This window comes from Melospiza melodia, chromosome 2, assembly GCF_035770615.1.
Source record: "Melospiza melodia melodia isolate bMelMel2 chromosome 2, bMelMel2.pri, whole genome shotgun sequence".
NCBI lineage: Eukaryota > Metazoa > Chordata > Aves > Passeriformes > Passerellidae > Melospiza > Melospiza melodia.
Window position 1 is genome coordinate 124,187,186 of NC_086195.1, and position 26,129 is coordinate 124,213,314.

Genomic DNA, 26,129 nt, shown 5'->3' on the forward strand with positions numbered 1-26,129 from the left:
TAACTAAAGGATTTACACCTCCTGCTGAGGTACAGTTTGAATGCAGTGAGACAAGAATGTCCCCTCTGATGTCACAGACAGTGAAGGTGACTGAGCATTTAATAGGCAGTGAACACAGTGATCATGTTTTCTTGCTAGTTTTTTAAATAAAAAAAGGAAAGTTGCTGGATTTAAAAGGTATCAATTAGTTGCTTCATGCATAGGTCCCAGCATTCAGTTTATGCTCTAGAGTGTCTCACTGATGTGAGTTTTCTGAGAGGTGTTACTGGCATATCATGGCAGTAACTAGCCCCTCAACACAGCCTGTCAGGAGCTGGTGCAATACACAGGATGAGCTGTGTGATTACTGTCTGCCAGGAGAGTACATGATGGCAATCCAACTGTTATCATTCCACTAATGTGTAGCCAGCTGTCTCGTTGGCAAGGACTCAAGATGAGTCCCTGGGATGAAAACACTGATTAGCACCTCCACTGGCCCAACTCAGGCCCCTGTGTAGTTCAAGCACTACCAAAAAGCAGCAGTATGCCCCACACTTAATGGATGTGAGCTGGCTTGTTGTGGTTGAATTATACAGTACTTATCACAGACTGAAGGGCAAGTTACATTTTCCCTTTGGTAAGCTGTTTTTAATTTTAATTAATAATTTATTTAAAAGCCTGTTCTCCCTTTAAGACAACACTGGATTCCTTGAATGGGTAGCACAGCCATTTAGCTGAAGTGTATCAGCATTTCAAGTACATCACCAAGTCGTCAGAACACGACCTCCATACCTGACAATCCATGACCTACTTGCTTGACAATCACCAGAAATTTACTGCTCAGAAATTGACTGAGCGGTATGGTGAATACATTGTCCCAGGGAATCCTAGCACATCTGCTCAGGTGCACATGTTCACTTTAGAATAAAACTGGCTTTACAATATTTGCCTCTTTTATGTAGTTTACTGTGAAACCTCCTTGTCGGATTAGCTGTCCATTTCCGTTTGAGATCTCATTGAAATTGTGGGCAGAACTGACAGGCACCTTCCCTGTTTTGTTCCACCTGTATTTCAGTGTCATTCATTTAAGGCAATATGAAAAGACCAGCACTCCTAAACAAATGAAAACAAATGTTTTATTTACAGGAAAAAATCTGTACACTGTGTATACATAAAAATATACAAAATCATAATAGAAAATATAAAAAGTGTTAAAATGTATACAAACACTGCTTAAAAATGTGACTCCTGTAAAATCTTAAGGTTTGTTATTAGAGTACACATTCATTTAAAAAAATCATCATACAAAATAATTCTCAAAGCTATTAAAAAAGTACACAGTCTATATTTGAATAGTTCAATGACTACATATTTTAAAGAGTGATGAAATGGTATGAGAAAAAGTAAGGCTTTTACACACAACTCTTATTTCAAGAACAAAATTCTGAATCTGATTGCTAAGCCAGAAAGAAGACATCTGCACTGTCAAAATTCATTAAGTGATTCACGTACCCCTGACATGGGCTACTTTAATTTCAAACATTTTTAAATCAGGTATCCTCCTTGTGTGTGAGAGGACAGATGCTGGGAAAGATTCAAATAATTTTAACAGCAGGCTTCTGAATTGCCTACTTCAAAGCAGGATTTCATTTAAATATGCATCAACTTTAGAAAGCATGAAGGGAAAAATAGTAACATTTTATTGTTGCAGCCAATGCATTTGATACTCCTTTCATAGTACATCTGTGTCACCGTCCAAATGGCATTTTCCATCCTTAAAAACTTCTGAAGAAAAAAGAAATAAAAAACCCCACTAGGGATTGCTCCACATGTGTTTTGAACTCCTGTTCAATTCAATCAGTCTCTTAAATGACTGCGCTCAGTCTGTGCAACCAGTGAGTGTAGACACTTGTCTTCATTTAAAAAAAACAGCTCTTTTGGTTTTTCTGACTTTGGCAAGAGATCTACAGCAACAAGTTCAGAATTCGGATGTCTTCACCAAAGAAAATGTCTTTACCAAAGACAAGAAATGCTTAAATTAAATTTGTACAGAATATATTAGTGTTTACATCACCCTTCTCTCTCTCCAAAGGTACATCATGGTAATTTCACTGAATTTACCAGAGTTTCTACAGCATAAAATTGCACAACAAGGTAAAAAAAAGATGTAGTAGTTTAATCCAAGGACGGACTGAGCTATGAATTTATGCTGAGGTAACCTTTAAAACTGTAGAGGAATTGAACAAAATAATGATTCTTTTCTAGTAAAAAGATTTTGGCTCCAAATGAGGCAAAATATTTCATAATTTTTTTCTAATTTAACAAAAGAATACCTTGATTTAACCATTCAAAACTGAATGCATAAAATAATAGAGCACCGCAAGTCAGAAAAGTTACAGAATTCACAGTGGGGAAAGAGGAGCATAATTAAATTCAGCATAAACTCAGTGCATTTCCTTAAACGGCTGCTGTGTTTCTGGTTTGTTCCAGTTAACTTTAACTGTTGTCCACAGCACCAGGGCACAGAAATGAGGCTCAATAGTGTTTGAAGGCAACTTGTTCCTACTTGTCAGTAAAATTCCATAAATTTAAAGCCTACAAGTGCAAAGGGAGCTCAGGGGCCCAATAGCAGAGGCAATTGCTTGGCTGATGATGCACCTTGAGATGCACCAGGTTTGTGCAAACCTCTCTTGTCTAGGTGCTGTCCCACTCTGTTAGTGTGGGACAGCCACATGGGAGAGCTATGAAGCCAAGCCTGTATCTTTTCCCCAAAAAGTCCCATGGTCTTGGTGAGAAAATACACTTCCTTTCACATTGCTGCATTTACCATGCATCTAAACCCAGCACTCTCACCCATTATTTTTAGAAGAGCTGTGGTTCAGTGTTGTTACATGTTGACTGTTTTAAATTTACTGAATGTGGTTCTTTGCAAACATTTCTCAGCTCTCACATGGGAGGGGGAAATGCCCATGATTTCAAAAACACTCTGAGGGCTCTTATAAAAGCCAGAATGCCAATGCCACAGACAGTAAGAAGAGGTGAGAGAAGCAGCTCTGCAGGTCCTCTATGTTTCCCCTTAATTTCTGCCCCTTCACCCCTTGCAGCAAGTGGAGGGGAGCCCTCAATTAGCAGATCAAACACACTCGCACTTGTGCCAGAATCCGAAGGAGGACAAGACAAGGTAGGAGAGAAAATGCTCTTTAAACAGCCACAATGTGTTTGAGCAGGCAGACCAGTAAAACATCACAGTGGATACCAGTGTTAGAAAGCCATTCCAGGCTCATTTTTTAAAGGTTGGCATCAAAGGTTGGTCTTCCTCCTCTGTGAGCAAACGTTTGCAGCACAGCTCTGCAGCATCTTCTGAGGTGATGGTGCTACGACAACTGCATTTGCACTTATGGAAGGAGGGCTGACTGCCATATAAAGAAGGATATGGCAAAGAAAAAGTTTTGGCTGCAAGGGCTTGAGTGTGCAGTCCAGTAAATTAAAAAACATACAGTTCCTTATATAACAGACCTGATTCTGCATTGGTATATAAATGATGTATGGAGTAGGTATGCTTAGCACTTGTTACATGAAACGATATAATTTGCCTTGTTCTGTGTAAGCAACAGCTATGTTGATTATTCTGAAAAATTATTGAGAGAATAAATAATACTACATAATCTTGCTGTGGGTCGTTGAGCAATGTAATTAGCATTTTTCTTCTTTGTGAAAATCGAAATTAAAAGTTAGTGGTTGCAGGCCAGTCAAAGGGATTTTTTTTTCTTTTTGGAACTCTAGAAGTTCCTGCTTATTGAAAAGTAGCATCTTCACTAGTCTTAGAAAGCTAAAATCTCTTCCTTTAGAGTTATGTCATAGCTAACCCAGGGTACAGCAGAGAGAGACATATTTAATTGCACTGTGTTCAGACTGCTTATGATTTGCAAACAGGGTATGAAATATATGAAAAAATAGATTAGTTCCGTGTAGGCTATCTATCCTCCATGCATTTAAATGTTATTAACTTCAAGAATGAAAGTTGCCACCACACATAACATTAAAAAGAAATTGGTGTGTAATACATCCAAAGTCCAAGCCCAGTATGAGTAAAACTTATTAATTTTGATATGTACCAAAATGCCTTATGGACATAACTTTCCATACAACACAGAAGTACAGTTATTAGATCATCTACATGATTTCTGTCAACAAGAAGAATCTTAAGATCATCATAAAGCCCAAAAAGAAGGCTAAGTCCTATGTAAGATATTTATTCCTCATTTCGAGGAAGGAAAATAATCCTTCCAAAAGATCCTTCCAATACCGCTTCCCAAAGAGCTGAGCAAGAGAAAAAGGATTTTATGATTATCCTTACATTACAATTGAAGGTGAAATAGTCATTAAAATTATTTACTTTTCTTTGCCTTTCTGGCAAAAGGCTTTTTGCTTAAATCAAAACACAAAAACCACTTTCTACTACAACCAGTCAGCTATTCTTTTCAATGTCCTTTTCAGTTGTCTGCTTTTTTTACTGGATGGACGTGAGTAGGATATACCTGTGCTTTTGTGTACACATATTCCTGCTGAACTTATTCTAAAATAAAATGTACAGTCAGGTGGGAAAAAACCAAACCAAACCAAACCAAAAAAGAGAGAAAACCACTCTAGAGCATTAACTTTTAGAATTGCCTTAAAGAATATTGTCCTTGTGTGTTATGAATGAAAATATCAAATCATCTCCATATGCAATCTGTTGTCAGTTTTTTTTTGCAGGCATTACAGCTTTTCTGGGTTGTAGTCTTTCAAGCATTAAGTAAAAAATGCTGATATCATCTTCTTTTGTCAGAAAACTTTGCCTTTCTGAACAGCAAGAACTTATGAACAAGTGACTTTGATTCAGATACCAATGAAACACCTAAAAATAATGTCTGCATTCCTGAATGCTATCTTTGTTGACAAGTGGTGAGCCCCTCTATGCTTGCTTTTCAGTGTAATCAGTGAATGCTGCACAGCCGCCCTTGGCTTTCTTTGGATCTTTTGTATCTGTACAGACCAGGGGAAGGCACCATTTCCATCTCACACCTTCCTGATAGTCCTTTCAGGGAGAGTTTTTCTTCCTAATTGGGTTACAAATATGTTCTTTTTTCTCTAAAGAAATGGTTTCTCTCTTCCCTCTTCAGTCAGTGTGAGCATGGGAGACTGGCATCCAAAACCACATCCGGTAGTTTGGCTGGTTTAGCTGTGCGCAGCCATCTCTGACTGCACACACTTCAGGGCTACCCTAAACCCCTGTTCAGCTGGAGGCCTGGAACTGAGCCTGTGTAGGAACAGGCACTAAAGTCTGCTCTAGTGAAGGACTGCACTAGTGAATAGCTTGGAGTAGCAATTGCTTCATTCTGGGACAGTGTGAAAATCCCATGGAGTCACAGGAAATGCTGCATTGTTCAACTGGCCGCTCTGTACATACATGAACAACGGAGGCTGTTTCACAATGCCAGGTTTGACAATTAAATAAATTCATTTAAAAAAACTTACAGTCTAGCATATGTGGCATGAGACCACCGACAAATTCTGACAGTCACACCAACAATGATACATTATATTTCTGCCTAAATATGTCCTTTGCACCTTCATGAACTAAGCTTTTGCTTTTATTCTGTAACTATTTGCAAAGCAGTAATAAATACTCAGGCTCAGAAAAGAAGAATTTCTCACGCCTGCTACTTAATTACAATTTATAGACTCAAGACTAGATTGGTCTAAGATATATTTTTTCAAGTATTCTCTTCTTGTTTATAGTACGGCAGTAGTACCTTATTGCACATTGTTTCTGAAATAATTACTTCCAGAAGTGTGGGAAATTATTTCGTTTGGGGCACTTGACAGCTTTGAACCCTGGCAAAATGACTTTCCCCTTCCGATACAGATCATCCTGCAAACCTTTGTTCATCCTCTGCACCAGCAGCTTCTCGTAGAGCAGGGGATGGTAGGCCCCTAAGGTGCAAGCTGCATCGTAGTAGAGTTCATGGTAGTGGCACAGGTCGGTCTGTCGCACCGAAGGGATGTACTCGTACACATGCACTTCATTGCACATGGACATCATGATGAGGATACCTGCCACAAGAAGTGAAAACAAAAGTGAACACCAGCTTCCACTTCTCTTGCAGAAATTTCCCTGCAGTCATCCAATCTATTTTTCCTTTCTTTCTTTTCTATGCTGCCACACACCTTAAGCATTCTGTATAATCATTAAGTGAAGCAATTGTTCCTTTTATTTGAGCAGCTTTCACTTGTCCCTGATACATAAAGATTGTGGTCCCTGTAGAGTCAACAGAGTAGGATAACAGTCATAAAGAGAGAAAAGCCTGTAAAGAACTTGCATGTTATTACAGCGACCTGAGTGGGTCGCTGGGGGTGAGAGAGAGAGACGGTGAATCTTGTTTCTTGATCAGAAGGCTGGATTTATTGATATATAATATATAATACATTATGACTATACTAATAGGAATAAAGAGAGAAGTTCGCAGAGCTGCTCAAGCTAGGCTAAGAATAGAAAGAAAGAAAGGATCTATAACAAAGTTGTGTCTAAGGACTCTGTCCCTAGCTTGTTCTTTGTAATTGGCCCTTAATTATAAACATGAGAACATGAACTAATCACGAATCAAAATAGGTGTGTCTTATCGCATTCCACAGCAGCTGATAACAATTGTTTACATTATCTTCTGAGGCCTCTGCCCTCCAGAAGACACAGAAATCTGAAAAAAAAGGATTTCTGTGAAGAAATGTCTGTGACACATGTCACCACCAGCCTCCTGAGTGAGAAGACTGCTCTTTCCCACTTCCCCCCATTTACTCTATGGACTGCCCACAAAACGTTCCTCACAAGAATCCTTGAAACATCTCCACCTTACTGCAATGTTGGTCTTTCTTAGTCTGAAATTGAACCAATTCCACTTTTCCCATCCACTTGCTTCTCTCTAAGCAGCAACACATGCAGAAGGGCATATAAAGAAACATCAGCCACGAAGTGGTGGCACAGAAGCCCACAGCTTCAGACAAGTCTCATGGAGAGGCACCAGAGATGAATTCCTACTTAAAGTAGTGCTGCCATAAGGAAAAGCCCCTCACCACTTCCTTGTTCCAGCAAGGAGAAATCCACAAAATGCCAACCCATTTTTTTCTGCCACATGCCAATGGCACACTATCATCAGCACCATCAATTGCAGTCTTTATAGCCTTGAAACAAGAGAAATATTGCTGTTGTAGCTGCACATTTTCAGATGGACTAGTACCAGATAATGACCAACAACATTGCCTAAACTATAATACTTTCACATCAATCACAGCTCCTGGAAGATTTTTCTGTTTCATAAAGCCATGCAAAAGGAAAATGACATGAAGTAAGTTTTGGACGCCATTCTTTTTTTTTTAAGATTTCACTTAGAAAATAAATTTGTGTAGAAAATGTATTGAGGCACTTGTAGCATTACTGGTATCTCTATCTGTGGAATAGGATTGTCAGCTCTCAGGGGAGGTAGGGGTGTAACTCTGCTCACTTGGCACTTGCAGATGAGAATTAATGTAACTGTTGTTTGGGGCTTTTGTCTACACAACAGCTTTGGCATCATCAAAGGTGTTTTGGGTAGATCTCAGAAGTGAAATGAATGAACATAAAAAATTACTTTTGTTTCTTAATTAAGCAAAGCCATTTTCTGAAGTTCATTTTGCAGTTTGGGAATGCAGGGATTTCAATGCTTCCTAATGAAAAGAACCCTATGTTCTCCCTGCTGTGTATCATTAGATTATCAAAATGACTTTTCCCTGCCTGATGTGTGAAGTAACTGAAAACCAATTACTTCTGTGATTAAATATTTTAACATAAATTAAAGGTTCTGAAAATATTTTATAATTGTTTACAGCTTTACACTCTACAGAATCTACAGTGTTAGAAAAACTAAGCATATAGATTCTGAAGTTCTCAAATTTGAGTGTACTTTAGTCTTAAGCAGCAAGAAACACATATTCATGGTGAAAAAGTATTTAATCCCTATTTGAAAAAAAAGTACAATCCTAATAAACCAAGTTTCCTTGCATTGAAGATATTATAGAGATGCTCTGAACCGCGACCTGCCAAGCAGCTATATCTAGAATTGTTTGGTTTTTTGTTGTTTTAGTTTTACAAATGCTTTCGCCAGCTTTTCCACTGTCAACCTCCTTCCTCCACTGATGGAGAGCCCACCTACCATTCCAAGGTAACTGTTATCCAGCTGGATCAGAAGGCAGATGGTGGAAACGTGTGCAATAATGAACCACATCCAGAAACAGACAGTAAAATGACTTCTCTCCTGTGCCCAGAGACAACTTCAAAAGCTATACCACCAACATCTTAGAAAAACTGGCTCTGATGGAAAGTAAAAGCCTTAACCAAAGTATGTTTTATTATTTCACTACCACATTACCAAGATAGCTCTACAAGTAATAAAGGAAGTTGCCATTTGTGGGATTGAAAAACTGCCAAGAACAAAAATTGTGACTTCTTAAAAACAGAAAATTAATCACTTAGCCCCAGATATGGTTCAACAATGACAAAATTTTAAGCAGTATCATTGACTTTCCTGTAAATTAGTTAATGGAGGACTTAGAAGTGGAAGAGTTTTACCTTCTAGTGGTTCAGTGTTGTCCAGAATCAACCAAAAAGGCACACTGGACTATCTAATTTAGCTCCTTACTTTTCCTGCCTGGTTCCACTCAGACTCTGTCTTGGGACTTCAGTCTAGGTTGTTGATAAATAACCATAACTTCTGCTTACATTTTTGCTTGTGCTGGACAATGATGTTTGGCAGGAGGAAAGACATTGACTTGGCAGACTATTTTTGAGTGGTATCCACTAAGTTATAGCATATTCTTGTGTTGAAGTCTGAATGATGAGCTACAACAACTACTAGAGATTACCACACACAGAACTGTCCCTGTGCTAGAGGCTTACCTGTCCTGGTGGAATCAGGAGCACACCTGGCACTTCCAACAGGCTTTGTGTACATGTCAAATACTCAAGCTCTAGTCTGGGCAAAAACAATGGTCAGTGCCAGGCTGTTCTTCCTTTAGCACCTCTAACACTACAGACCTCCAGCCCATGGGACCAACAGTGTGGTACAACCAGGATTTCCATCCAAGCCGTCTGTGGGTGAGATGCAGGATAACACATGAATCTGAGGAGGGGGCCCTCTACTTAGCTGGCAGAGCCCCCAGATTCTCCCTTGAAATGATCTGCTCCTGCTGTTCCGCACTGCTTTCAAAAAAAACCAAAACAAGAAAACAAAGGGATGGAGAAGAATAAAAAAAATGTTCTTTTTGGAAAGGAAGCCATCTTTTTTGTACAAATAAAGTCCTCTCTAAAATAGAGAAGAAATGGTTTAATTTCTGTCTCATGCCTTGGAGTATTTGAAACCCCTCCACAGGGGACAGCCCTAGTGTTGTAGAGCCATTGCTGCAAACTCAATTTACAAAAAATGTTAATTGAGCATCTTTAAAAGAATAGCAGCAATTTAGACCACTAGGACATTTACATCAGCCCATGTACTAAGATATATTCAGGTTTTATTCTATATTTTTCCTAATGCCATGTGTCTAGGTTGTTTTTCCTACGTCCCTAAAACAGCACTGCCAACAAAGCTCCCTGGACTACAGGTCTCACATTCAATCCCATATTTTTTCATACCACTCTTTAACTCCTCTCTTTGCTTGGTTTTAACAGTGCAGGGGGCTACTGACATCTTTATCCAGCAGATATAAGTGTGCCAAGCTGTCTATATTTTCATCTACCTTCCCTTCTCTCCTCCATTTAGCTTCAGTGATGTACATTTTTTAAATCACCAATTGCTTTGTGCCACTTACATGACCCCCAAAAAATATTTTTTACATTGTGTTTGAACTTTAATGTTTTGGTTGCAGTCTCAAAGCTAAAGAAGAGGAATGTGCCTAACTGCTTTCAGACTTAATCTGGGCTCCATTAACTCATTTTGCTTGCCTGTCTATTCTGAGAAGTCCAAAGTTGCTTCCCAATTGTTACCTTTACACATTTCTGTCTGTATTACTGCTTTCTAAGTTTCTCTTTTGTGGCTGAATTTCTCGGCATTTTCTCCCACACTTGTAGTGCCAAAGTGTGCCTTGCTTATGTCCTATCCCTGTACCACCTTCTGAGTAGGTCTTTGCACTTATTTCTTTTGTCTGTACTTTTCACATCACTGCCCAATTCAACACAACCAATTCAATCTGCATCGACTTTGTTCCATATCTCAACACTCCTCCAGGATTATAAGTATGAATGAAAACCTCATTGTTTGATAGCCTGTAAGGTGAAGAATTTCCATATGATACACTTCAATATTTGTCTTTGCTAACAGTCCTTAAAACAATTTTCAGGTCAATGCACAATCATTATATATATAAAACAGCACAGACTGTCTTACATGTGACCTAAGGAGCTATTAATAAACAGGATGAGACAGTCATTGTCCCAACACAATACAGAGTCTGGACAGAATTAATCTTACTGAGTTGTTCATGCCCATCTCTGACCTTGCTGGTTTAAAGCATTCTTTACAGACAATGCAGGAGACAGGTATTTCTAGGGCAAAACTCATCTGACTTATTTTAGATATCTCCTTTAGGATGTGTTGAATAGTTCACTTATAGAGAACTGTCTTTTTCGTGTTGTTTCTCTCCATTGACTTGAAACCAAAAATAAGAGTCTGGTACTTGGCTATCAAGAACCTTCTCCTCTACTCTCCTGTGTAAGTAGCTTTTGGAGCAACATGGAAAATAATATAATCTGTGCTTCTTTTCCAGAAGCACAATGAGAAGAAATAGGCATGATCAAATGTGCCCTTGGTGCAGTATCACAGGCACCCTTGCTGCCAGCGCAAGAAAGCAGGCACTTTTAGGAAGCAGTGCATGTCTAATGGATCATACAAGCCATTCCCCAGAATGTCCTGTTTTTTTTTTTCTGTTGGCTATAGGAGAAGCCTGAGCAGCAGCATGGATAGCTGTACTCCCAGTATGGGATGAAAATTTCACAGGTTGAGGACAATTTGGGGCTCACAGCAATATTTGAGGTATTTTTTTCTCTAATAATTCTGAGGGTGACTAACACAAGTACAGACCTGCACTGGAACCAGCTGAAGTCAGGAAGCACAAATCCCGCTCTCTGACTGACCCAGACATGGACCAAACAGATATGGCAAATTTAGGTGCAAGGATTAAGCTGATGGGAGATATGGGGTTTTTTTCTACCACTCATAAATACTAAGGTACGGGAACGGGAGTAGGAACAGAATTACAAAGTATTTAGGGAAGGCCAGTAGACGTGCACAACTTCAGAAAATGCAAAACCTGAAAGTCTATAGGCTGTCTATAGCATCTAACTATAGAAAAGCTTTTTAGATCTTAAATATCCAATCCATGTTTCACATTAATGAAAAGCTCAGGGTTATCCAGCCTGATTTTAGTTTTGACAAACATAACTGGTGCTACCAGACATTCAAAATCACTACTGAAGATAATTCTGCATAGGCCACTCCAATCTAATTCTAATACCCTTGCTTGATTTTTTTAAGTCCCATTTGGATTACAATTGTAAAAATGTAAAAATGCAAAATAATTCTGCCTGTTTTGTGGTAGAACATTCAAAGGTGTGCTTTGTGAATGCTTTATAATTGAACGGCAATGTTCATGAACACCCAACTGAACATTTTAAAAAAAGAAAGAAAAAAAAAGAATTGTGAGCATAGAATACTCTTTTAGAAATACTATAAAATTTATTATTCCAAAGAAATGATGTGGTTGTCAGAGAAACAGTCAAATGCAACTTTGCTATAACAGGGCAATTGTAGATTGCCAAAAGAGTATCACGTATTTTGAAATATTATATATCAGCATTTCAAAAATCTTAGAAAAGTGTGTTTTCTCTTCTTGGCATTTTGGTTAAGATCAAGTGTAGTGTAGTAATTTTATTTTTTCCTATTAGGAAGATGCCCTTGATGTTAGGAAGTGTTGGGTATAGTTTAAACTCAGTCCAAATGGCACAAATAAACATAGTTTATACAATCTGCACTGAGGACATTTAAACCAGAATTATATGAAGATTAAATTCCTTGCATGGATGGTTTTTACAAATGAACATGCTCTATGGATTCTAATCATAAGGAGAAAATGTTTTTTGTTATTTGTTCTTGGCAATTTGAATAATTCCAAAGATTTTGATTTTCCAACATGAATATTGTATGGTACAATTAAGCATTGTGGTTAGCACTCTAATTTAAAAAAGAATGTTTTCTAGTTTACAAATAAATAAAATATAGTTTAATATATCTCAATCAAAAGATGCTGTATGAAAGCATCTAGAATTACAAGTGTAACTCAAACATTCATCAAGAACACAGAATCATTATAACATCATGAAAGAGATGTTGAAAACATTTAAATATACATAATCTGATTCATTCCCATAATGTATCATTTCACACACATTGTAAATTCAGTTACAGAAAATAATTTAGCTGTATATACTAGTAAGTTTGTGTATTTGAAAGCATTACAAATAAGCATAAAGCATTTAGAAGTTACAATATTCTATGTGATAGTCTACTACTATAGTCTGTCTTGACTGGATTGCAGATACCACAGGAAACTCCTTGAAACTGGGCCAAATGTGCCTCAGTTATTCTTTGGTACATGCAGTAAAAATAGCTCTGGCTTTTTTAAACACTTTGTTTCTTAAAGAGGGTTCTCTCACCTCTGGTTAGTTCATGAACTATGTGAAAAATATAAACCACAAGAAAAACAAATTATTTATCAAAGAATTGTCACCAAATGGCCCTGTGCCTAAGCTTAATAATTTGTGCAATACTTGTCATCTTTGATGTATAGATACTAGCATTACATAGTAGACCTTGAAAATTACATGTTTATAACTTGGTGAATGCAAAAAGCTCTACATTAATCACAATAATACATTCTGTAATATGAGCATAGACTGGAAAATACTGACCAGTAATATAATGTAATTCTAAATGTATTGTTTAATTTTGGGTAGCACACTAGAATAATAAATTTTTAAATGTGATTTAAGAGGAGAGTTTGCTCTTTTATGTCTCCATTTTGAGAAGTGGGAGGAGACACTCAAATTTCAGCGTGCTTTTTGTTGGAGTAAGAATAATTTGAAGCTTAGTATTTGAGGTATTATTTATTTGTGGGCTAATACTTGAACAACACTGAGCTGGCAAAAGTGAGCATTATTCTGCTCCTGCACCAACTGATGTTAAAGCAACTGAATTACAGCAACAAAGGCAACTCTTAATATGTCCATTTGTTTCTTTCAGTTCATTTTTTCTAGGCAGAGCTGGAGGTCAGCTGTATACTGCTATGCAACATGCTCTCCAAAGATGATTTAAATTTAAGTTCTTAGTCATACAACAACCTGCTAATGTTGCAGTGCAATGATAGCCTTGCTTGTACTATTGTCTTGATGCATGCAAATGAAGATTAAAATAATGTTATCGACTATTACTGATGCATAACTGTTAAAGCTGGAATGTCAACTGTAAAGCCTCAAGCAACATTTCCCTTCTCCCAACAATAAAGTAACCTGGGCTTAGTTATTTTGTGTTCAGTGGACTGTATGTTATGCTAAAATTTCTAGCACATATCAAAACTACCACCTACAGTGACAGCCTAAAATGTAAGAATGTACACAGGTCATGTTTTGATTGAAAACAAACCAAAATACTGCAGTCACAGCTTTCAGCTAGCTTTTAAAAAGATAAAAGTCACTGCTCTCTAACAGTACAAAAATGTGAATTTCAATTAAAGTCACCTCTGAAGAGGTAAATCAGGAAAGTGTACCGATGGACTATGGTAAGTAGGAATTTATAGAAAATCCACTAAGTAAACAGTGGACAGGAGCAAAATCTCCAAAGAAAAGCCTTTATATGATCTCGACATTATTAAAAAGCTCTCAGAATTTCCAAATGCTAATGTTCCATCCCATCCAATAAGCACAGAATGCTGCCCTTGGGAAACTCCGCAGTTTTACTCCTGGTCTTCAGATGACAAAAATTTAAGGTCAGAATAGGCTGTTTGCATTGGCTACCAAAGACGGTACAGGAACAGTCAGTTCTTACAGCAGAATGGCAACATTAGTGACTGACACTTTATATACTACTAGATTCAATTAAAAACTGAGCTTTGATATGTACACAAAGAAGGGAGGAAGACTGAGTTCACATTTCACAATGAAAGACTTATTAACAGAAGTGAGAGGTGACTTACTTCTGCCAAAAGGTAGGGCAAATCTTTCCCTAGTAACAGTGTTAATTTAGGATTTGCCAGTGGAATCCAAGTCTGAGGTTTGATGGTTGGAAGCTTATCTATCTTCTGAGAGAAATGGCATAGATCCAAGTCCAAGATGAGATGTAAACATATCAATACTCATTTAGCAAACTTATTTTCAGCCAAATGTGAACCAACAACTTTAACTGTGAAAAGCCACCATGGCAATTGTCTAATGCTAATGCAAGATGATGAGAATACTGTGCAGAAATTTGTTTAGAAGCGTGAAGGCAGCAGCTGCAAAAGCAATGCAAAAATATGAAGAAATGGCTTCTCAAAGCTCTTATAAGGATTAGACTAGGAAGACAAAGAAATGGTTTATTGTGAGGAGTGGCATTAGTTAAGCTATGACATGTCACAAAAGGCAAAGTTATAAGCCAGCTAAAGTCCATGCTGGTGTCTCAGGAAACAAACCAAAAGAGACTCCCAGATTAAAATCAAAAGGTTGGTTTACCCTGTTGGACATTTACCCACAAACCATCCCTCCCCAAACCAATCCTGCTCTTCCCATCCTCCCATTTCCCCTCCACAGCTGGGACATGCCCTGTGCTTCCCTCACCCATCCACAGCTATCAAATGCTGCTGCCTCTCCTCAGCAACACTGAGCCTGTGCAGAGCTGACCTAGCAAGGTTTGAGGGAGGCAGGGGGGCCAGGAAGTGCGAAACCCATTATTTTCCCTAGCTCCCAGGCAGTGAAAAACCAGGGGACAAGTTCTACCTCTTCTCTCTCTCTCTCATTCCTCTAAAATCAAAGCACGTGAGAGACTTCCTCTTCCCCACTGGCTCCCTTTCTGAGAGACTTAATAATATTGTGACTTAAGTACTGTAATACAGTTATTAACCATGTTAAAAGATTCCCCTGACATAAGTCACTGTGGAAGGATGCTGACTCATTGCTGCAGAAGAACACCTTGAGGACACATTCCACCAACATCCTCCCTTTGGCAAGATTCAGTTTCTTATAAATAGTGCCAAGCAGCAGGAATATATACAATTGTCAGGAGAAAAATGTAATTACTGAAGAAACAGTGTAAGACCATGCTGAAACATTCTTGCCACTTGTGAAAAGAAACATTCTGCTGTTTCCATGTTTTAATTTATACATTTGTCCAATTTTGTAAATTGGGTCTAATGGAAGCTAAAAAGCTTGGAACAAAAGTGCCTCACTTGACTCAGAACCATTTTTGTAACCTTTTCTATATGATTAAAATCATCATAGTCCTTGCTGGAAATTGCTCAGATTCAGGAATGTATATCTCTGTAAAAATTCATATCCCTATTTAACAACAGTCTATTTCCTTAATTTAGCTGTTTTAAGTACAGTGGCATTTAGTAGTATGGTAATTTAATAAATTATTTTCTCTTGTTGAAATTAAGACACTCATATTTTATGATGGCCACCACTTACTCAATCTTTCTACTAATTCTATAGGAAATAATTTTATAGATTTTATAAGATCAGGTAGAAGCTCAATATTCAGCATTCCCCTTTCATACAAGTACACTATTTGTGTCTGCCAGCCTCAGTTCCAACAGGATTATTTGCTGCATGAGTGATTGAGAGATACCTGAACTGAAGACCAACACTTTCTGCCAAGCTGCATTCTATTTTTTATGCTTTATCTTACCCTTTATGTCCCTGACAATATGCATTTGCTCTTTCTTAGATTATGTTACTTGTGCAATACATAGACATTAATTCAATAAGGTCATCAAAACAGGAAGACTCTCCCTAATAAAATATCTAAAATACATCTATCAGAACAGTAGCTGGTTATGAAATGGGTGGATATGACATCCAATAAGCTCATCTTAATACCTTGGTTCTTTAAAGTTAGTAACAGCCTACGAAAAAGCACTGCTCCTTGGAAAAGAACAATATAAATAAAATTCCCACTAGAGAAGAAGGCAAATTTGCCTCTGTACACAGAGTATATTTATCTGCATAGCTTTTGTTGTTAAAATTTTGCTTGTTTAATGGTTTATATTTTCAAAGCTTTCTCTGCTTGAAGGATATTTTTACATTTAGATTTGGGATTGAAGATTTCTGTTCTAGTCTCATAGTGAAATTAATTCCATTTCTTTAAAGAAAGCTTTTGAAGTGTTTTTTATGTATGGTGGAAGTACAGATTGACAGCACAATGATCCTCTTCAATATTCTTACAATCAGCAGCTGTTAACCTATTTTTATCAACAGCTTCATTGCTACAAGAAACACTTTTGCAAAATGCAGCTGGTGAGATCATTTCGCATGAACTGTCTTCTCCCTGTGAATTTTTACAAGCAGGTTCCAAAAAAACCTCACTTCAAGAAGTAACCAACTGCCAAGGCCCCCTCCAACAACACACCAGGCCTCCTTTACCTTCCACTCATGTTCCAGGTATGCACAACCCACTCAAGGCAAAGATGGGCATCTCCCAGAAACCTTTGTATTCTCCCTCTGGGAGCTTCTGCATCCTCTCTAAGGCCTTTGGTGTGCTCCAAGGTGACCTAGGATGCCACTACATCCTAGTGCACCTTGGATATGCATACAGAACCCAAGATAAATGTTCAAAACTGATTTTCCCATATCAGATGCAATCTCAGGTGTCTTTGCTTTCAGATTCAAATACAAAGAAAAAAAAACCAAACCATTTTCTGACTGTAGCAAATACCTATCAGATCAATTTCACAATGTCAGTGAGGAAAGGATGGAGTTTCCAAAGCAGAAGATGGTATTTGAAGCTCTACTGCCCCGTGAGTCTAGAAGCATAAGCCAGGATGACCCTGACTCAGCCTTGCCACTCTGCCTACTTGCATCCTTTAGACCTGTTCACACACAGGACCTGCTGTGGGCAGAGTGCCAAATTGTGCCCTCCAAAATACTAAGGAAGGACCAAAAAAAATACAGTGAAACTCTATTGCTTCCAGTGAAGAAGAGAAGTGCTCAGACTGAGCACTAGAAGCCCTTGGCCTGCCCTTGGCCTACGTAGAGAATACAGCTCAGCCTGCCATTGATTTCATCCTGCCTACATGATCTGCCATCTGAGGATTCTCTGCTCTATGATCCCAATGAGGAACTTCAGAATTGACTAGGTCCTCAAAAGATATATTAATATGGAATAATACGAATTTCTCATAGATTTATGCATGTTTTATGGATATGATAGACATACTATGGATGCAAAGGGCAAGAAAGCAGAACATCAAATTCACCCAGCTGTTTTCTAGTTCTCATACTGTGTGTTTTTGCTAGTCATTGATTCTGTATAAAGCACACAGTACACATGTATGGACTTGATCCTCATGCAATGTATACGTTTGAAATTATTTTTTTAATCTAACATGTCTACTGGGACCATCTTTGGTACACCTACCAATAAACCCTGAAGAAGGAGGGTTGGGCTGTATCTTCTCTTTAGTGTTCTCCTGAATGATGTCCCAGAGCTGCCATATAAACTTTGGATGGAGGATGTAGAATGGCTGGGTTGGATTCTTCCTGCGATGCTGTACGTAGGGAGTGAACAGATCGTAGTCTGGTTTCTTATACCACTGGAGGAAAAAAGTCACATGGTTTTTAATAGTAAGAAACATTTTTGAACACTACATGTACAATAGCATAAACTGCCTTCATTTGGGTTCTACAGAACAGTAGCAAAGCAGCCTGCACTGGTGGATGCTTCTGCTAGAAAGACATTACTCACTCTGGGCTATTCTGTTTCTTCCCTTCATACAGAAACTCCCAATATGTAATTGACTGCTGTGGGATGAGCCAAGACCATTTTTCCCCCACAGATCCACATTAAAGAAGAGGTTCAAAGAGCTTTAGCATGCTATCTGGGCCTGGGGGTGAGTGTTCCTCTGCAAGCGTGCCCGTCCCTGACGGAGGCAGCAGAGCCGTGACGCAGGCTGATGGAGCCTGCGTGGGAGCAGGCAGCCCCTGGCATCTGTTGCTAAGGGAATGCAGCAGATGAAGGTTTACTTTCTACTCTGCAGCCTGCTCAGCTCCGAGCTCCCTGTGCCAAAAGCCATCAGATCAACTTGTCTGCTGGGGCTGCAGCAACAGCCAAAGTGGAGACTCCCCCAGTGACAAGCAGATGGACATCTGCTGCTCTCAGTGAGGGGGTGGACGGCAGGGCACAGATGGCAGTGGGACAGTGGACATAAAGGGAATGCTGGTGGGGAGGAGGCCTGAGAAATGGGGAAGGCACCCAGAGAGATTTTCACTTGGATGTTGTATTTTGTTTGGGAAGGCAGAGGGGAAGAAGGGGAAAAATTGATGCAGTTTTTCACCTTTCCTGATAAAACCTACTCCAGAAATCTAGCAATGCTCCCTCCTTGGCAAACACACAGAAAACTCACTGTTATGTGAAAACAGGAATGTGTTATCAAACAAATGCCACTATTCATCTATCCTAGCACGTCAGAACAGTCCCTTCCAGTATAAATGCTGGCTACTAAAAAGTTTGTGACCAATTAACCAATTTTGACCAAGTCCTATAGACATAGCACTCTCCACTCAGATACAGACAGAACCTGGGGCTGATGGTGAAAAGGGAGAACCAGGAGACTAAAGTAGTAAATTAATTTTCTCCAGTACTTTCAAATAATTGGGAAAAAAGGTCTAAGTGGATATCTTACCACATTCAGATTTGCAGAGTAGGGAGCAGGATCCCAGGCTACTAAAATAACATCTTTATACAAGGAGCTGTCGACAAAGTGATGGTTGGGATTGGTGAGAATCTGCAAACACAAATGCAAAGAATTCCACAGCATTAAAAGCAAGCGGGATCCAGGAAAATGGCAAAATCCTTCTCTCAAGTGAACAGTCCTACCCACGCTGCTGTTTGTTATGCTTCAGTTCTGGTTGATTTTAAGCATCTTGTTTTGTTAAAGAAATATACAAAAAAAGCTTAGCCATAAACAGCACTCATGACAGTCTGAAGTAGCAGTATGCTGAATTACTCTCCATCTGTGAGGGATGTGATGGTACCACTTGAGATGCTGTGTTATCGTGTATCAACATTACCCTGTACTCTGGAACTCGAAAATGAAACAGTATGTCAGATCACCTGTGGGATCCTCTTGGACACGGAGCAGCTTTCTTTGAAGGGCTACAGCCCCCAAGGGTAATGTCTTTCTCTAATGTCACCCATCTCCAGCCACCTTTTTCAAGGTTTTCTCATTTTAACAGAAAATCAGTGTTATTTCAATGAAAAAAATGCAAATTAGACCATGACTGTACAAATTGGAATACCTAAAGAAACAATTCCAACAACAGGCATGTTACAGGGCTATTTTTGAAGGAATTGTCATTTTGCTCTAATCGTCTGCTCTCATATAACTCCTTCCTGCATCTCCCAGTACTTTGCCTGATCATCCCACCACAGTGGAAGTCTACTCTTCACTCCTGCTGGCTCACCCCTTCCAGAACCCTCCAGGTCCAACTAGATCTCTTTGATTCCTGGTGCATCCAATGCCAGGCAGTTCAGCATTGGTCAAAACAGCATGAATTTTCTTCCAGCTGTTAAAATAATCAACATTCCAGACAAATAAATTCATAATAATTTTAATTTCCCTTTAGGATCCAATGAGCCATATTTAATTATGCATATTTTTCTTCAGAAAAATAATATTGTTGCCATAGCAATATTCTTCCTACCATAAACTTTGAGTTTAATGATTTCCATCAGCCTTCTACAGTAAGAACAGAATTAGTCATGCTGCTATCAGCAAGCATCCCCAACTTAATTTTCCTCAGAACAATTTTCACCTCAGAATGTAAACACCTTTTTTGAGTATACAGAGCAAATTGACCAAAAGGCCAAGATTTTAAAAGCTTGGTTCCACACTTAGCACACAAAGGAGCTCTTACTTGCCTTTCAGTAAACAAGAGTCCTCTGGAGGTGCTGTCCACACAAATTTCACTTTCAGTGAGTCTGCATTCATACCTATGAGTTTTTGCTGCAATAACAGCATCTATTAGTACTGTTATTGCAGCCAGTGCACAGGTTTCCTTCATATCCTTTGGGCTTTCACGGTGGAGAATATGAAGGAAGAAGGGGCCACTGCAGCCTTTTAATTAAATGAATGCAGGAGCTTCCAGCAGTGAGGAGGGGAGGAGGGTCAGTAAACCTGTACAGGTAACCCAGCGACAGCACAGGTAGGGAAAGCAACTTCCATCAGTGGCTTGCGCAGATTTCAGTCTCAGAGAGGGCAAGGCTAACTTCTCACCAGATGCACAGACCACCATGGATGGCTTCTAACCTCTTTGGAGAAGCACAAAGCTGGTGGGAATGCAAACACTTGTGAGGAAGCCATGTGAGCTGACCTGGTCAGAACTTTGCTCTCTGTTTTCTTGAGAGGTCTTATGGGGAGCAAGCCTTGCACAGTGCAGAAGAGAAGACCATGGGACCCTCCACTGCCATCCCAGTGGGAATGCACTGCAGCAGCTCTGGGAGCCAGAAGCCCCCAGTCTGCCCTGCATGGGGAGTAGGTAATTTAACCACAATCTCTCCGAATTTTCTGGGGAGATAAAAAGCTCAGATCACTCCCTGAGAACATTTCTCTCTTCTACAGGAAGCCTACTGAATCTAGTAAACTGTAAAGAGTTTCTAAACCTTTTTCCTTGCCCAGTTCAGGAATTCAGGCATAGTCAATGCCAGGACATTTTGGCTAACAGTAAAACAGAGAATCATGAAAGAAAAGGGAAAAAACCCAACAAAATAAAAAAAGAAGTAAAATAAAATACATGAAAATCCATGTTCCCTGATACACTGATTACAGCACTTAAGGCAGAATAAGATATTTCTGCTTTCTTCTTGTGAACAAAAGGGGGCATATTTAACCCAAATCACTTCAAAAATCTAGTCTGTTCTGCAGCCTCACAAATACCTACAAAATAGGTGAAGTGAATGACAGCAAACAGTCCTCTTTTTGATGGCAAAGAACATGAACTTATTCACATAAAAAACACACCCAACAAGAACAGGCTTAGCTTGGGAAGCCACTCAAAGCAAAAGAAAAAATGAACTAAAAAAAATTAATTACAGTAATTGAAAATTTTGCAATCCTTCAACACGAATCAACACGTGCAGAGCCTACTACACGGCCAACCATACTCCTGGAGTTGACTAAGTAAACTTATTTCAGTGTGTCATAAAATTTCACTGAAATTCTCTAGTTGATTTTTATCTGCATTTCATAAAAAGCAAGGAGGTTTGATTTGCCCAAGACAGGAATTCAGGCAATAGCATTTTTGAACTTGAAAAACTACTCTCAACCATAAGGTGTCACTGTAGCTCAAGTCACAATTATTTATTTACACCCATACACAGAAAATCTCATTTTCTCTTGTTTCCATTCAGATGAACAAACTCACCTGATGTGTAATACCCCGCACACACTAAAGTTTTTCACTAGTTCTTTCCAAAATTTTAAACCATGATGACTTGCCTAGTGTTACACAAACTCAGTTCCCATTTCTTTTGCCTTCCAGCAAGGAAATAATTGGGGAACTGGAAAATATGAGAAAACAGCTTTGGAATCACCACAGCCTGAGCTCCACGAAAATCCTGGAGGCAATGGCTTCTCCAGGAGGTCAAGGTCTTCTGTGCTGACAGCTCTCTGGCATCCTGCAGAGCCTTCACAGATCAGTTCACATGAGAAACTTTACAAACTGGTTCTCTGAAACGAGGTTATCGAGCCACTCTACACTGACAGCAGTGCAAACATCCCTGTAAGGGAAAACTTTCACCTTCTCTGCATCACAACTGTTTAATCACTACCTGCTTCCCATATTACCCAACACTTTTTCAGAGGTTATTAACTTCCTGTCCTATTGTGCAGAAGAGACACTGACTTGAACTCTGAAAAGGAAGATCTTACCTGAGAATTAATGATCCGCATGGTTGTTTTATTGCCAACATCTTTTTCATAGCCACGTGTTGGAGCAGAATTAAATCTTAAAACAGCATCATGAGAATCTAGAAGCACAAATGAGGGGGTAACTCTTTTTTCTTAGCATGCTGAACAGTAAGATAAAACCAGTTATCTAAACTAATAAAAGCTTACACATTTGTCCTAATCTGGATATTCTAAGGATGATGAATGTTCTGCTATGCACAAACAAAAATCCTCTTGCATCTGCCATATGTTATTAACATAAAAGCCGACTAGGAAAAAAATTCAGATTAATCTATTAATTTAGCATGCAATACTAAAATACTTCTCTTAATTGGATAGACTTACTGTGGGAAGACTATTAGCACACCCAGTACACACAATTGCTTACCACTTCTATCACAAAATTTACAGAGAATTACTCCATGGAAAAGCATGTAAACTGCAAGGATATCTAATTGCACATTTGAATGAACAACAATCCTTAACTACAAGATTGTGTTTCACAGTATTTTATAATACGTGAAAATCTCAGACTACCCCAAATCTATTAATCATACTGTGTACATATTCTCAAGCTCAGTACAAATCTTAAAGAGCCTCTGTATGGCAGCCAGCCCACACATCTGCTCACACAAAGAAACCTCAGGATCCCTTGGTAGCAAAGATCTAACAGAGCTGAACTGTCAAAGTTACTGCACAAGCAGTTGACCTTGGAGTCATGGAGAAGAGAAAGCAGCTCTAGGTCAAGTATGGGTCAAGGGTAGACACCACATGCAAGCCTCCATTGGATAAGAGCTAATCACCCTCCCAGTGCTTCTTTCAAGGGGATCTCAAAGCCCAAAAGGTGTGAAAGAGAACAAGACATTTTATCCACTGTCTAGAAACAACGGCCCCTGCTGGTAGGTGGTATTTGGTCTGTTTTTATCTCTTCTGTCCATGGAAGCTGAGAATATGAAATGCCTTAACCAACAGGTAGTCTGTATTGCTGCTCATCTCTAGTCATTTAAAATGTGTTATCTGTAGCTCAAAAACTGGAAGAGACAAAAGTCTCCAAAGATAACCAATGTGCCAATGGAGACTTGGCTTGCTCCTATCAAACTGGGATCTTTCATCTTTTCCCTCCTTTACTCTGCACTTCTTGTACTCCATACAGGGAAACACGGTGTGGCACGCAACCAGCAGTCTGATCTCAGACATACATGTTAGCATTAATATGTCATGTCTGAAAAGAGGGATTTTGCCAGATGCCCACCAAACCCAACTCTTCAGAACCTTATGAGTGGAAATTTATTCTGTGTCCCATGCAGGGACAGCCCTAGCCTCAACACCCAGACTTAATCTACCAAGCATCTTGATTGTGCAGGAACTAAAGGAAATGAAGAATCTGCAGGTACTTCACATATTTGGAGAAGGAAAAGAAAAACACAAGTTTGTTGTAATGAATTTAAGAACATAAATTTGGACCCATGATTGACAACTTTTAGACAATCTGTTGACTGAGAACTGGATTATGAAATGGGAATTGTATGATTTGCAGCTTAATTGTGAGACAGCGTGATGCATTTCCAACAACACTCATGCTGATTCTTCATAGACAGATGAAAAACTTCTTCTTTGCCAAAAATAGCTGGTTTTGAATAAACTGATTTTAATCTTAGTATGTGTTTGTAGATAAGCATTTTAAAGATCAAAAACCTTTGGGGTTTGATCACAGATCCCCTTTACTTCCTATGATGCCAAAATAATTGGTTCTCTCAATTAATATCATGATCACAATGGGAGTGTTTGCTACACTTGTACAGTATTTCCATGCCTACTTTCATTTAAAAACAGTCAGAGGGGTGGGGGAGAGGAGGGCAAAAGGCAGAACACAAATTAAGATTTTTGCTTGTGTTTCTAATAGGAACACAGAAGAGGGAGCTAAAGGCCTGTGAAGGGAAATGTCCTTCACTACTTCTTTCATAGGTATTTTTTTTCCTCTCTTGGGAGAATAAACCATGGAATCACAGAATGGTTTGGGTGGGGAGGGACCTTTAAGACCATCTAGTTCCAACCATCCTGCCATAGACAGGGACACTTCCACTAGACCAGGTTGCTCAGAGCTCCATCCAACCTGGCCTTGAACATTTCCAGGGGTAGGGCATCCACAATTTCTCTGGACAATCTGTTCCAGGGCTTCACCACCCTCACTGTAAAGAATTTCTTCCTAACATCTAATTTAAGCCTCTTCTCTTTTACCTTAAAATTGCTCTCCCTTGTCTACCATTGCTGTAAGCAGTCACTTGGCCCCCCACAGTCTGGGCCAAATCCTCTCCTCAGTCACTGGTATCTGCCCTGAGAGAGTTTTATAAAAAACCTTCTGTGACTGCTGGTGCCCCAATATCTCCTTGCACAACACGTATGAGATCTAAAAATTCTATGTGGGCTTTTTCAAACCCAATCTTCCTCCCTTTAGGTGGCATCAGATGACAATTTCCCATTTAAATCCAAAGTTCTTCTGTAGGAAATGACATAAGGTTCGGTGCCCAGAAGCTTCCTAAGTAAATGGGTGCACTCAGGAGCAAGCAGGCCCCAGGTACCATGTCAAGCACCCAAGTCCATGTCTGGGCTGCACCTGAGTGTGCAAATATGACTTGAAACACGCTGTAATACGTGATTATGTAAATATGTCACAATGTGCTATGGATTCTACAGTACAGCACTAATCCATACTGGTGTAAACTGGTTGTACTGGGGAGCACTGACAGAAGATTCTGTTTCAGTCAAAGATAACATGCTGGAGAAGGTAGGAACTGCTAAGCTTTTTCACCCCAAAGATTTCTACACCAGCAAGGCTTCCTATGGAATTAGGGGTTACCCTGGTGTGATTTTAGCTGCAGGCTAGCTGGGCACCTTTGCTGTGCTAGAAGCCCATTGCAAGAGTTTGATAATCCTAGAAGCTCCAACATATCCCAGAGATTTAAAGAAAACCTATCGGTGTCAAAGAGATGACACAGAGTGATGAGGCAAGTATTGGGATGTGAAGTCCTGGAAGATGGGAGGATTAATGAGTGAACATCAAAAGGTTTTTTATGAAGTGCTGAAGGAGATAACTCTTCTTGTTTCAGTAACAAGTTCTGGAACCTTTCATCCTTCTTTCAACACTCTTAGCATACTGCACATGTACTACTAAAATGAAGAACTACTGAGATATTAACACAGGTAGTAGCAGTATCTAAAAAGAAAAAAAAAATAGAAGTGACCTGGACTAGTTTTATGGTCCCACCATCCTTTTCTGAATAGCTACTACAAAACTCCCACCTCGAGGTGGGGGAGTCTGAGTGACACTGACATCTCAGCACACCTGTAACCTCACTGACTCAGTGTGGCAATGGGAAAACAATGGGTGAACACACTTGAACTCACTGAAATTCAGTCTCGGAAAAGAGGCCAAGGGACTTGATGTCAGTGCATGAAGCTACTCAAGGGTCTGAATTCCTTATGTCTGTGAACTCTAAACCAGCAAGAGAGGAAGAGGACACTCTACTGCTTCTTGACATGGAGACAAATGTCTCGGCCAGCCACACAACAGTAGTTGTGAGCTACTGCAAAATAAAGACCAGTGTAACACAGCTTTGCAGAATAAAACCTGAACACAGCTCTAATCTGCTGAAGAAATAAATGCATGTTGCACACAAATGTTGAATATCGCAGATCTGATGTAACCAGTTCTGCCTCCCTACTACAAGATGTAATATGATAAGAAAGCATCATTGTTTTCTTTAAATTAGATTATGACTTCAGGCCTGATTTTCCTTTCAGTTATATTGTTCTGAAAGGGAACAGCCTCACTGAAGTCCATTAGTTTACTTTCATGCAACTGTAGTAAGAGAGAGCAACCAGACTTTACAGATCTG

The 26,129-nt window shown here is 39.2% G+C and overlaps 2 protein-coding genes across 4 annotated transcripts in view; one reads left to right on the forward strand and one right to left on the reverse strand.

Moving 5' to 3' along the window:
- Positions 1 to 8,351, forward strand: part of LOC134414782 (pinopsin-like) — a 70,745-nt gene extending 62,394 nt beyond the window's left edge. The window contains exon 4 of the mRNA XM_063149859.1: positions 8,136 to 8,351. Coding sequence (XP_063005929.1) covers positions 8,136 to 8,351 — 216 coding nt within the window. The remainder of the gene's footprint in view (positions 1 to 8,135) is intronic.
- Positions 1,162 to 26,129, reverse strand: part of ST6GAL2 (ST6 beta-galactoside alpha-2,6-sialyltransferase 2) — a 174,719-nt gene continuing 149,751 nt past the window's right edge. For all 3 annotated transcript variants that reach the window (XM_063149857.1, XM_063149858.1, XM_063149856.1), the window contains 4 exons: positions 22,216 to 22,313; positions 18,970 to 19,071; positions 17,706 to 17,880; positions 1,162 to 6,075 (listed from right to left, as the gene is read on the reverse strand). In XM_063149857.1, coding sequence (XP_063005927.1) covers positions 5,801 to 6,075; positions 17,706 to 17,880; positions 18,970 to 19,071; positions 22,216 to 22,313 — 650 coding nt within the window. In that variant the 3' untranslated portion in view covers positions 1,162 to 5,800. The remainder of the gene's footprint in view (positions 6,076 to 17,705; positions 17,881 to 18,969; positions 19,072 to 22,215; positions 22,314 to 26,129) is intronic.